The 13261-nt window shown below is 37.3% G+C and overlaps 3 protein-coding genes across 3 annotated transcripts; 1 reads left to right on the top strand and 2 right to left on the bottom strand.

Annotated features, from left to right (window-relative positions):
• The first annotated feature begins 1306 nt into the window (after positions 1-1306).
• Positions 1307-5101, top strand: LOC145915082 (uncharacterized). The gene is made up of 7 exons (XM_083002706.1): positions 1307-1624; positions 2071-2185; positions 2586-2725; positions 3032-3157; positions 3538-3697; positions 4396-4638; positions 4999-5101. Exons 1-7 carry the CDS (start codon positions 1412-1414, stop codon positions 5037-5039), a joined length of 1038 nt encoding a protein of 345 aa, XP_082858832.1. The 5' UTR covers positions 1307-1411; the 3' UTR covers positions 5040-5101.
• Positions 4796-6502, bottom strand: LOC145915131 (DNA-directed RNA polymerases I, II, and III subunit RPABC1). Its single transcript, XM_083002709.1, has 3 exons — positions 6066-6502; positions 5640-5836; positions 4796-5409 (listed from the first exon to the last, which is right to left on the bottom strand). The coding sequence occupies exons 1-3, from the start codon at positions 6082-6084 to the stop codon at positions 5206-5208; spliced, it is 420 nt and encodes a 139-aa protein (XP_082858835.1). The 5' UTR covers positions 6085-6502; the 3' UTR covers positions 4796-5205.
• A 654-nt stretch (positions 6503-7156) lies between these two features.
• On the bottom strand, positions 7157-12715 carry LOC145914904 (uncharacterized). Its single transcript, XM_083002691.1, has 11 exons — positions 12640-12715; positions 12145-12388; positions 11485-11598; positions 11239-11427; positions 11054-11167; positions 9285-10987; positions 9058-9222; positions 8844-8999; positions 8537-8698; positions 7813-7974; positions 7157-7747 (listed from the first exon to the last, which is right to left on the bottom strand). Exons 2-11 carry the CDS (start codon positions 12380-12382, stop codon positions 7658-7660), a joined length of 3093 nt encoding a protein of 1030 aa, XP_082858817.1. The 5' UTR covers positions 12383-12388; positions 12640-12715; the 3' UTR covers positions 7157-7657.
• Between the last annotated feature and the right edge of the window lie 546 nt (positions 12716-13261).

The raw sequence follows: 13261 nt of genomic DNA on the forward strand, positions 1-13261 counted from the left end.
TTATGTGATGCTCTATTGTTATAATTTGTCTTGGGCTTCAGACACCCCTAAAGAACGACCCGACAGTACGTCACCCCCATTTGGTAATCCTTAATCCAATCTAATGAAATAGCCGCAATGCTGAGGCCATTGACGAAAATAAGAAAGCAATCGATGCGAACGGAGTACAAGTGTAGGCCAGTGATTCCTTACCTTTTTGTGGTTGCGCACCACTGGGAGGTAAAACAATTGTGACGCGTACGACCTGGTTGAGTATTACAAAGCAACCTAGGGGATGAAGTAACAAACATTTTGAGATCACTTTCGATTTTTTCAATTCCAACCATATCCGCAAATTATGGAAAGGTGCCCGCGTATCACCTGGAATGCCGTCCAGAAATGCAGTGGTACGCGTACCACCGGTTGGGAAACACTGCTGTAGGCTATGTAGGCCTAATATGCACCACACGCAAAACCATGAAAAACGGAAAAAGATTTTGATTCTTTGACCTTAGCGAATACGGGGAAAAAAAGAAAAAATGGACTGGTGTAATAGGCTACTTAAGGTCTTATCATAAGTCAGAGTTCTTCACAAGAAATAGGTCGTTTCTTAAACTTTAAAAAAAATCGAAAGGCGAACAGATACGTGCAGTTTGAATGACAGAGCAATTTAGCTTAACATTTCTAAAAACGCAGGAGTGTATCTAATCTCTCCCAAAAAAGATTAAAAGACTTTTGGAGTAGAAATGGCCGATTTGCTTCCAGATGTATGTAATTGGCACTTGTTTGTGTCAATGAATAGGACGCGAAGGACGCGGCAACCGCATGGAAATTACGACCAGCTACAACGGTCTACACACCTTATTGAAACGCATTATTACCAAGACTTTTTGCGCCACGTAAAATCACCTTCATATACGACCAAAAATGATTTGCCACGAGATAACTCTTATCAGCGTGTGAATTGCGTCATAATGGGAACACATTGGATATTGATTAGGGCAAAACGTTAGTTGCTTAAGGTCGACATAGCTGCCGGTGATGCAGAGGTCAAGGCGAATTACGCGATACCACACGCCACAACTAGATTATAACCTAATTGTGGGTGTCAAGCGGTTTGATTAAGGAGAGGGCGCACAGTAAGAGCGCGGATTTCCACCCAGAAGGGTTCTGGCGCCGTTTGAACAAGGTTATCACTTTGGCTGTATAGGGTTTTTTTAGAGAGGAAAGCTACTGGGAAAAGCGGGAAGAGTAAGTTTAAAATTAGAGTATTGGTTTAACCACGTGTAAATTTTGTCTAAAGTGTAGCTGTCTTATTGCAGGGAATACAAGTTTTGTGAGGCTGTTTAGAATGTAGAACATATCATGAAATCTGGAAACTCTTCAACTGAATGATACTTGACGTGTATAACGTTGTGAAACACCATAAAGGATGAAACATTCCTCAGAATATGTATTTCACTTTTCTTCAATACCCAAGTTCTGCTGTGTGTTGTTATTTGTTGCGCCAACCTTTGGCCGAAACCTCCTGACTTGGAACGGAATCAAAGCCCCCAACGTCGATGATTGGCAAAGAAACTACCTAGAAATTGCCCTAAATTCTTCATTTAATATCTTTGGAAGGGGAAAATTTGATCGTGTGTTTGTAAGTTAACTTTTTAGAATTTGGCAAAATGAGTCAACTTTGCCAGATGGTCAAGCATACGGCGGACCGACCCGAAATTACAGATCTTAAGTTGTAGCCCGTAATTATGCAGCTCTGTTATGACAAACGGTATGATGTAACGGGTCCTGTTCGTCACCACGCGAAAACCACGTTGCCCAATTAGTGCCGCATTTAGTTGTTTAACAGGGTGACCATCAAACCTTGCGAACAAACTCACATGGGTTAGCTTCTATTCTGACATGCTCTTGGATGGTGTTTATGATTTGTAAAATATTTTCCACAAATTCATGGAATAGCATACAAAAAGTATGCTTCTTACTGACGTATAACACCTGTTACTATATTGCAATAGAGTTAACGTTATTGGCTTTTACACCTGGCGATTAGACCTTTTCTTTGTAATTTTCTTGAGTTATTCATTCCAGATTAATAAAGTTGGAGCCGTAAGTTTTGGATCTCCCATCAGAACGACGAAGTTACGTGACGTCAGAAGCGACACAATCCTGTTCAGTCCAATGTTGATCGACACTAGGGAAACTGGTAAGACAACAATGCAAAACTAAAGAATACCTATCAGATCTGGTGTAAGAGGGTTATAATTATTTGGATTTGGGTAATTAGGACTCGATTCGTATCTGTTGGCGTCAGATAGGAAAATAAAACAGGTTGTAATAGCAATCAGTTTACTTGACCTTCGTTTAGTTTGAAATTGCTTTATGCGGTGGTTATGTAAGGTAACATTGGATATACACAGAGATTTTGAACTTGGTACAGACTTATACTTTTCTATTAAAGGTTTCGGAAGATGCATTCACGCGCAAATATAAAAAATAGATGCGGTCGCGCAAGCATATAATGCGTATAACGATGTGGTTAAATACTTTATAACACCTTCGTTGTGCAGCAGTTTCCATGTATAAATATATTGGTTTCGTTTCAGTCCAGGATCTACAAGTTTCATATGAGGAATTAAAGCAAATGAATCAGATTTCTTCCGTTCAACAATTTTTCCGTGAATCTCTTGGCGACGGCAACATCGTCTTGTCGCAGGCACTTCTAGTGACTTACAACTTTAGCTTGGTGAGTATTTTCGTTTTTGCAAAAATTGTGAAAAATCGATACTTCAGGTCAGTACATTTGTCGAAACAACTAAGACATCCTTTAAAATACAAACGCAACGCAGACAAAAATTCCATAGTTACGTTGCACACTTTTTACCGACACCGCGCGTTCTAAAAATCGTTTCAAAATTTTATTAAATAATTTTTTTTTTATTCTGTGCCGAGTTAGCTAAAGACCAACCAACAATTTTATCCAAAAAAAGCAACAAAATGGCTGCAATTGGTTTCGCGATAAAATAATTCAAAAGCGTATAACTTTCCACAGATCGTCTCCGACAAGACGTTAAACAACGTTTATCAAATCTTATTGGTGGGAAACAAAGAAAAAACCTACGTTGGATATTTTTACAATTCAACCGAATTTATTTCATGGAAAGGGGCATACGCTCGGGTATGTTTCATGAAGTTTACTTTTAATGGATGAATATAGATTTGTGAATCTTTAATTTCGACATTTCGGGTAAAATGGATACTGCCATTTAGGTAATGCGCGGAACATTAAACGTTTTTAAAACAAACATTTCTTACACTCGGTAATTTATACCCTTACTTTCATATCTCAAGTCGCAATTTTTACTTTCCAAAAGTCACATTATTTCAAAATGCGTCGACATTATTTCAAAATGTGTCGAAAATTATGTCGGTCAGTGAATCTTTACGACGTCGTTTCGTGACATATTTTCTTAATTTTAAAACCATTTTTGTAATTTTGATAACAAATACCTTATGTGCTTAACATATATGTTTGTGTTTATGCCACACTATATATAGTCCGGAATATTTGTCGTTCGGGACGGAGCAATTGAATGTTCGCACGAGGTCGTCGGCTCCGGTAGTGAAACGATTGCAACAATTCAACAGAGAAGCAATGTCGACTCCAAAGGAAATTTCATTTGGAGAGTAGATTTGCCACTGGAATGCAAAGCTTTCCGTGAGTAATTAGCGGGAATTTTCCAAAAACTTTAGATTTGGCACTGTGTAGGCCAATGATTCCCAACCTTTTTGTGGTTGCGTACCACTTGGAGGTAAAACAATTTCGATGCGTACCACCTAGTTGAGTGTTACGAAGTAACCTAGGGGCTGAAGTAACAAACATTTTGAGATCACTTACGAGTTTTAGATATTTTAAATTAATTTTTTTTTAAATGTGTAGGCCATTTTGTATCACCAGTTTGAACCCGATCACGTTTATAGAGACACACAGTTATTAATTCCCGCTTTAAACTTGGCACCGTGTATTTATGGATTTGTAAGGTCAAGAACTAAAAACGTGTATGATTTGTAAGACCAAGATTACTGCTGCACTCAAGTGGAATGGCATATCGGCTGTATAATAAACTCGCGGTATCTTGACCTTTCTGGCTATGCACAGATATTATAGGTAGCATCACAAAAAAAACCACATGGTTTGTATTATGTGGTTTTCGTGAATGTGGCTTGCGTCAGCTTGATCTCAGTTCAACTTTAGTCACAAAACCGGTTTGGCAAGTGTATTGCACGATATCGTTGCATAACAAACGAGCTGCAGCATTTTATGTAGGTGGAACGGGTGGTTCCTCAATTTAAATTTATTATTCTTACGCGTGCAAATAAAAAACAATAGCGTCCTATTTGTGTCACATTTCAAAGGGTCGGAATGTGGAGAAGTTCCAGAGGCGAAACGGAAATATGACTTGTGTCCTGTGGGCGAGTTCTTTGAGACGGTCACAGCGGTGCAGTGGAGGTTCTACACCTTTTACTTCTGCAAAGCGGGTCGCACGATGCAGGACGGCTCGGTGACGGCGAAACGTGAATGTCGCTACGACGCCGACTATTACACGTACGAGTGGGATGCGTTGGCCGAGAATCAGAAGTGCAACAAGCGAATTCGAAGTAAGTTTTCTATTAGAAATCATGCTGTTTCCATAACTTGATTGCGTGTGAGCTCAATTAGTACAAGATAGTGTTTTAAATAAGACCAGATAGTGTTTGCTTATTTATTTTATACCACAGCGGGATTCGAACCCAGGACATATGGGTCGGGTGTCTTGACCGGTGTCACTAAATGGTTTATTATCAGCAATGACGCAACCAGCAAAACAAAATACCACGTATTATAATTCGCAATACATGACCGAAAATTTAATATCTTAGACCATATCCAAGTTTATTCACATACGTTTCCAACAGTTGTATTGGAGATCTCGCAAACCGACACAAACAGGAAACACGATTGTCTGTATTATTTTTCAGATTTCTGGTCACAATTTCACTCCTCGAGAAATTCCGGATGAGCGAACGAATCCCAAGAAGCAAAATATTTTTCTAAAACTCTTTCCAAAAGTTCTAAACGCACCGATTTTGTCAATAAAACATTGTTCCAAATTCGTTCAAAGGCAGTGTGTCAATTTTTCTAACAGCTGGGATGTTTGTTTTCAAAAAACATAACAGACTGCTGTGTCACTGTACGAGTCTGTAGGTGATGTATCGTCCAGCTGTTTCACTCGGCCTGACAATTTTCACAACTTGTCCTCGTTTGAGACCAAAATATCGGGCCACGGGGTCACCAGCCTGTATTCTGGGTAGTTGATAATCTTTCAGTTTATATCGGATCAGGAGTTCCTGCTTTTCTTCGGGTGTCAATACAACATGTTCAGGCACAAGCTGTGAAATAAAACGTTTTAATTCAAAAACCAATAGAAACACATTTAGGAATGTTTTAAACTTGCCATCAAAGTGACAATGTGGACATAGTTACTACATGAAAGGTGGGATATGGTCACAATAAAACTATTTTATGTTTTTTTAACATCCACCTCTCATGTTGGCATCGATGCAAACAAAAAATGAACTGGGTATGAGTTTATTTGGTTTAAATTAAAACAGCTGCAAACCTCGTGTTCAGTGATATTGATTAGCAATTCCTGTTCAAGAAACTGCTCTAAAATATATTTTGGAGCCATGTCGAATAGGGATTGTTTTGCGGATGGAGTCATTCCCTGCTGAACAACAATAATTGCTCTCTGGATGTTTTCTTCCTGCATCCGCTGGCAATATGTTTTGATTGTTTTAACGCCCACTTTGGGTTCCTCTGCAAATTGGAACAAAATGTTTAAATTTGACTCATTTCATAGTGTTGTAGACATTCAATAAAATATTTTGTTGATTTTCATACGCACAGTACTGGGCTTTGAACAAAAAACACTATGTACATTATTCTGTACTAAAGGAGTGAAATTTGGGCACAATAACAGTGAAAGATTTTTCATATCACCTCAATTTATAGTCTACAAAGTAATTACTCATACTGCACTTATTACCTGGAAAAAACACAAACATCTGGTCTGTTGGATCATCATTGTGGGCAACTAGAATGGTAAGATCTTGTCGGCCAGGCTTCCGTTCACTTGGTTTGTCACCAAATTCATCCTTAAATTCCTCCAGAGATTGATCAAGTTCATGTTGGGTCACCAAATATCCACGGTCATGACAAAGCTGTCAAATATACACAAACACGAATGACTGGTATATATACACTGATGTTTTGTTTACTAATTTAACAAGGTGACGTGATTTGTGTTTGGAAAAAAGGGATAGCGCAACTTTCCTTTGGTTAACAACAGGTTAGTTGCTGCAGGATACATCTTGCATGTCTAATAAATAGTTCTTGTGTAACAGAACTACCTATCAGACCAACAACTAACACAAAATTCAAAGAGCACTCTCAATAAATTAATACTTTCATTCAGAACAGGAAAAAAATGCTCCAGCCTTTGGGAAAAGCGTTCCGCATGATTAAACAATATTTCGGATAATTGCGCAAAGCGATTCTTGATTTTGGGTCCGTAGATTTGCACTATAAGCATAGTATACTAAACATATATTTTTTTAGATATTCAATTTGCATGACCTACATAAACCATGCACATCAAAACGATTAAAATGACACGGGCACATTAAAAGTTAATGGGTATTGAGGGCAAATGCTCCGCACCCAAAACTTTTTGATTAACCTTTGTTAAATAGCAAACTATGCTATTGGACAATTCATGTCGTTGTATTGGGCCCGGGAAGCGTGACGTCACTTCAACGAGTTTCGCCGTTTATAGGCCGGCATATTGCGTGCTACTAAAAAATAACGCCACATTGAATCTCTGTTGTGCTTTGTTTACGAGGCAAACAATCGTCATTTCATCAATTAAAACATATTTATATTTGTTACACGTCAACCAGGCCACTCAAAGATAAAATTTATGAAACTGAATTTCTTGACGACAATTAAAATCTGCGAATCCAGATCGTGTCAAAGAATCTTCACAAGGTGGGCATTTCCCGCCAGCAAACTTATTTTGATAGAAATATCAAAATGGGTCCTGAGAACACAGTTTTCAACACACCAGCATTTGGTTTTATCAGTTTAATAAAAACACGTTGGAAACTCTACCTAAATCATCAAAGTGTTGAATTGATTGAAAGAAAATATGAAGTTCTACAGCAGTTTAAAAATTTTCAAGGAGTTACAAACAAACATGGAAAGGCAAATAACACAGTAAAATAAAATATATTGAAGAAACACAAGGGTTTTGTGTAATAATGTGCTTTGCATACATACCATTTAATAAGTGCCGATGGACATCTTTAAATTGGTAATTCTGAACCTTGCCCAAAAAGAAAATATTCATTTGCATATTTTGTGGTGGTAATTTGTGTACAATAGTTAATAATGGCTGCATTTACAAAGAATCTCTTTTTGACACCAGTACAGTATAACAAAAACTTTCAGCAAAAGTCACAGTGTCATAATAAGTACAAAAGACAGTAAGAAAATACGTAATGTTGCAATACAACATGCATCTGTTAAAAAAACACATACAATGATTGGTAAATCACAAAAGCAGGTAAATTGTGCAAATCACCAACATTTGACTTTATCTTGCACTGATAACATTATTTCCTTTGCCACTCTGTCTGCTACATTGTCTCTAATGACCAGTTTTTCCATCTTAAATTAACATGGCATTAAATGTAAGGAAATATTGCATTTTAACACTTGGTTGCAAGACTAACCTGGTTTTGTAACTCAGATAAGCCCTTGGCCAAGTCCTGAAGCCCAACATTAGAAATGTCACAATCAGCCAAGCTAAGCTTTTTTACGTTATGTAGTGACTTGATCAGGGCAGCTGTTCCACCATCAGCAATTGCATTCCCAGTTAGGATTAGGTTGGTCATCTGGAAGTTGTAATTAATTTTGTCAACAACAAATCAATCTTCCTATTGTTTAATAATTTAAATTGCCAGTTGGCCCCTTTCTCTATTCAATTGAGGGTATTGTTTTGGGCAGTTTGCGTCATTGATGGAATTTAATTTTTAATTTAATAAATATATGATAACCATGAAAAATCACCTTAATTCCACAAACTACAAACTGATGTTACAAAATTTCACGCTATAATCAAGTTGACCATTGTGCTTGGTCTTAGTTTTCTTTTTATTTATCTGATAGTTGAATGCAGGCAGCCAATGGTAAGCAAATACTGTCAAAATAGAGTAAACTTGACCAAGATTAAGCACTTTTAATTGTACTCCTTTGCATAAATTTGCGCATTTGGACATTAAAAATTTTGGCCCTTGTTTGCCAAACAATCTAACAGCAACCTACAATGAAGTCTATAGACAAGTAAGGTTGCATGTGGTGCGTCGTATTGTCATATGTTTGGACCATGATGTAGTTAACCAAAAAAATATATTCCATTACCTGTACATATTAAAAGTATTTACAACAGTTTCTCACCGGTTCTTCGAGTAACTCCAGAGCTGATGATAGAGAAGGTATTGAATCAGAGGTTATCTTGCAACGATGCATGTCAAGTGAATGGACATTCTGCAAACATGTTGCCATCGCTTTAGCCCCCGAGTTACCAATTTCATTCACACCCAAATTGACTTCTTTCATCTAAGAAGAAAATTTTTTTTTTTTGCAATAAGAAAACTTTGAACAAAATTTTTATTGGAACAGCAGTTATCGTAATGTGATTATTAAAGTTAAATTTAGCCAAACCCATAGAAGAACCGGCACGATAATTATGTTACCCGCTTACTGGTGTGGTTAATCTTGCAATAGCTGATGCAAGTTTGTCAACCTTGGTTACAAAGCAGTTTGCGATAATGAATGTTGATATTAAGTTGATGCAGTCTGCCAGTAAACAGAGGCCATCATCACCTAAAGGACATCCTCGGAGATCCAAGATAGATAGCTATAAAATAAGCATGTCTTGTATCGGCCCAAAGGTTAACAATATGATTAAAAAAAACCTGATTCTTGCTTTCCAGAAGTGCACTTCTAATTGACCTAGCAGTGTTAAGAAATGTTTTTGTGTCCTCACTTGGCCGAATACAACATTTGTCAACATAAGGAATGCATTTTTGTAGATAAGCTGCTTGTTCATCACACCAACTGAGTAGTCTCAGGTTTGAGATCTGAATATGCAGATACAATGGGTAAAATCACAAAAAAACAGTGGTATGAAAAATTTTCTTACCTCAATTTTGTGCTTGGCGATATAACCTCCAAGGGTTTGCAGAACAGTACCAACAGCGTGCAACTTGACATTTCCAATCTTTGGAAGAAACTGTGAATGTTCGTATACCATAAACATGTTACTAATATCGGAGGAAAAAACCAAATCCATCAGATTGCATTCTTCAGGCAAATTTTTAGCCACGTTCATGTGAGTTTCACGACAGCCAAGTTCATTAACACATGTAAAAAGGTAAAACCATTTTTGGATGTTTTTGTTGCTGCCAGAATGTCCAGCAAGCAACTCCTTCGCTTTCTTTACAGCAAGTGTATCCAAATATTCCTTTTTCGTTTGCCATTCACAAGATAAGGTACATCTGAACAAGTTGTTTACATTGCTGAACACACTTTCCCTACACAAGCCAAAAGTGAACTTGAGTATATTTGCCAAGTCACCGGACTGAAAAGCATCTTGGAGGAAAGACTGGAAATCTGTTACATTCATCAAAACTATTAATTTGAGAGCAACCAGCAGCTCCTGCCAGGAGCGATGCACAAAAAAACTAACCCTGTCCTGCCACATAATGGTCATAGCAAGATTTCTGTCTGACCCTGAAGAAACAAATGGGTGCTGTGTTGTGGGTGGAATTTTAAATCGTTGTAAATCTTCCTGAGTAAACGTTGCCTTTTTGTTATTAAAACCATACCAAGCCAACTCAGCTAGCTTTACAACAAAGTCAGCTTCATTATGAGAATTGTGCTGAGAACGGATGTAGGTGTTTAGGACTGCAATATAGACATCTGTCAGTGTAACACTTTCTGCATTTTCAGCAATCAAGAGGTGATTCAGGATCATGTGCAAATTGACTGGAACACCACAGCATTCAAGCAGCTCATTATTGTTCGAAAGAGTACGTTGGACTTCTTCATATTTGCTGCCACAAATCTGCTTTGCAAGCTTCTCCTGGGCACATGACGACAATCCAAGGATCTCCACAACAAATTTTGGTCGGTATTCCGGAATGGCATCTAGAAATTCAGTGATTCTTGAAGTGATAAGCTTGGTAGTAAATGGCATAATAGTTCCTTTCAAGATATTAAATATAAAAGCCATTGGTACTGCTTTTCCATAGGGAGATTTACATTTGTAGGCTGTTTGCAGCAGTATTGTGCCAGCTTCATCAAGCCCATCTATGATTGCCACTGAATTCCGGTCTTGCAGAACATGCTGGATTAAAGCAAGTTTTTCATCTTCATCCAGAAGAAGGCTTCCATTAGCAATGAGTGGAAAAAATAGAAGATCAAACAGAGTGGTTTCTTCATTTAGGTCAATAGATCCTATCTTTATGTAAAATATGTATGATGCATTTGGTAGTATCTTTTTCTGCATAATATTGTTTAGGACAATCTTGGTAAATGTTGTTTTACCGACACCAACTGTCCCAACAACAGCAACATAACCTCCAACATTTTCACTGTTATCAGAACATTCAAAAGTAAATATGTTTTCAACAGTTATGCCAACATTGTGGTAATTTTCTTGATCCAATAGATCAGCCAATTTTTTTCGGTTTGCTTGTGAATGGTTTTCTGCCTCAGCCACACCCCCAGTATATCTAACCAGCACTAAATCAACTGGATCTACAGGCTGGCAATACTCTTTTCCACACTTTTGTTGCGATATCATGTTGGCATGAAAGCGTAACTTTTCCTCAATTGTATCACCTGTAACAAAAGGTTTTGTAAATCAAGAGTGACTTTGTAGCTGATGTAAATGCGAAAGTTACAAACCTTGGTGGTTCCAGTTACACTCTTCTTTATCATTTTTATCAAATTCTGGCAAATTTGAGATTTGTGGTGCTTGCAAGTTCAGCTTCTTCAGCTCTGCAACCATTTGTGCAATACCTTTTTAAATATGGAAGTTTTGTAATACAACTTGCCAGTTCTCAATGTTCAAATTAGTGAAAATAACATACTTAATTTGTTTGATTCTTTCCAGAACTTCATCATACGATACTGTTTCTCAGCAAAATTTTTGTAGTTAAGATTAATTGGAGTCACATGATGATTCAAAAGGTTAAACTTTTCATTCACAATTTGGTTCCACCACATTTCATTACAATTGTTTTGACAGAAGCTGTATATAAACCAAGATTCACTTCTATCTGAGATGAACAGAAAGGGCTGTAGAATTTTTTTAAGATTAGCGAACACACTATTACTTTTCAGCATTAGTTTTCGAGTTTTTAGCAGTTCATCAACTTTAGGGTTACGAGTTCCTTTGTAGATTTCTTGTGTTACCAGTTCAAATAAGTCTTTGCCATCTATTTCAAAAACTATAAACAAGAAACTTACATTGACATACATATTAAAAGTCCTTGATACCAAACAAGCGAAAAAAATAAAAATCAACATTCAAAACACAATACCACATTCATAGTAAATGAAAAAAATCAATCGTAGTTTCAGGTATTAAGGCACATGCTAAAGTAAATCTCTAATGTCCTAATCGAAGCAAATAGAATGGTATAGTCAAACTCCAATATTAACATGCAACATAGTTAATATGTGTGGTAGCCTATTTTCGAATTTTTTTATCATGGGACAAAAACTTCAATGTACTAAACCATAACATTTTTGTGTGATTGCAGTTGGTAACATTATCACTGGCACTGGGAATTTTGTTCCGACTAATACATCCTGGTGATGTGAAAATTTCTGTTTATCTACCGGTTTCTGGCTCAATAACCTTTGTAGATTTATCAGTGCCCATACCATGTTGCACATAACTTTTTTTATTTATTTATATGGTAGTTTGCTACATAAGATAAAATGATTTCGCTTTGCAGTGCACCAGTCTTTATAAGATCATATCTACTTACACTTGGCTGATATATCTTCCCACAAAGAAAACATGTCCAAAGTGGGGTTCTCCAAACATTTGTCCAAAATACATTCATCGAAGCCTAGTTTTCGCAAAAATTCTGGTTTCAAATCAATGCTCAAAGCTTTCCATGCTTTAATAAAAGCACATTTCGTTTGTTTCATTGCTTCAGTTTCACCCTTTAGCAATTTTCTCCTTTGGGTTGCAACATCAATCTTCTCCAAGTTTCTTTTCATCTTTGTCTGTATACAATATACCATAACACAACTCCTCAAAAAGAAAATTAAGTGTTATAAATTTGCAATTTTTATCAACACATGAAATATAAGAGCATGGCTTATATTAGACAGGGAGGATTTGAGTTACAACACCTACTGCCTAATATGATGCAAAATTCTATATTGTGTAAAGTTGTGATGACCCAAAAAGACTCCAAGATGAACCATAATGACCACACAGCAAAATGATACAAGCACTTGCTTTTAGCGCTTACCTTTATTAAAAATCTCTACACTGGATTGAATAACCCCAACCCCAGACATCGGGTCTAGTGCGGAATCGTAAGTTCCACCACACACCGGGGAAACGCCAAATTACGTCACAATGAAGGTAGCAATTCTTCAGTTCCGCTAGGTGCGTTCGCAACCTTGGATGGCACACACAGGGTTCAGTCAGAACAGGCTTACCAGAATGGCTTTCCATGCTCGATCAGGTGCGCAGATGCAAAACAGTAAAATTAAAACCAACGTCGGCGGAACAAACAACAAATAAAACAATTTGCTGCAACGCGCAATCCAAGTACCTTTTATCTCCTCCCGATTATTTACCATTCGTTTTGCGGCCTTCGTTTATGCGCTCTCTTTCCTTCTCTCTTGCCCTTTACCTCTCCGCTCAACCAAATATTATGGACCACCAGACTTCAACAGCATATATGCTCTTGCATGCCCCACGAGATGATACCGTTGTTTGCTTTGAAAGTAAGAAAGTTCAATCGTAAAGCCTGGGTTCCACCTATAATTTCATGTGATCGTCCTCTGCAAAAGGATCGCCTCACCGCGAATTATATGTAAACAATGGACCTTGACAATATAGACAGAACAAAAAAAATTAATTAC

This window comes from Ascidia mentula, chromosome 1 (assembly GCF_947561715.1).
Source record: "Ascidia mentula chromosome 1, kaAscMent1.1, whole genome shotgun sequence".
In the NCBI taxonomy this organism is placed as follows: Eukaryota; Metazoa; Chordata; class Ascidiacea; order Phlebobranchia; family Ascidiidae; genus Ascidia; species Ascidia mentula.

Excerpts from the sequence above, each read along its gene's own strand:
- LOC145914904 (XM_083002691.1), bottom strand. The coding sequence starts at position 12,382 with ATGAAAAGAAACTTGGAGAAGATTGATGTTGCAACCCAAAGGAGAAAA. Across the intron at positions 11,428-11,484 it reads TCGAAAACTAATGCTGAAAA|ATAGAAGTGAATCTTGGTTT; the intron begins GTAATAGTGTGT and ends TGTTCATCTCAG. Across the intron at positions 11,168-11,238 it reads GAAAGAATCAAACAAATTAA|GTATTGCACAAATGGTTGCA; the intron begins GTATGTTATTTT and ends ATATTTAAAAAG.
- LOC145915082 (XM_083002706.1), top strand. The coding sequence starts at position 1,412 with ATGAAACATTCCTCAGAATATGTATTTCACTTTTCTTCAATACCCAAG. Across the intron at positions 3,698-4,395 it reads ACTGGAATGCAAAGCTTTCC|GGTCGGAATGTGGAGAAGTT; the intron begins GTGAGTAATTAG and ends CACATTTCAAAG. Across the intron at positions 4,639-4,998 it reads GTGCAACAAGCGAATTCGAA|ATTTCTGGTCACAATTTCAC; the intron begins GTAAGTTTTCTA and ends ATTATTTTTCAG.
- LOC145915131 (XM_083002709.1), bottom strand. Across the intron at positions 5,410-5,639 it reads TCAATATCACTGAACACGAG|CTTGTGCCTGAACATGTTGT; the intron begins GTTTGCAGCTGT and ends TTTATTTCACAG.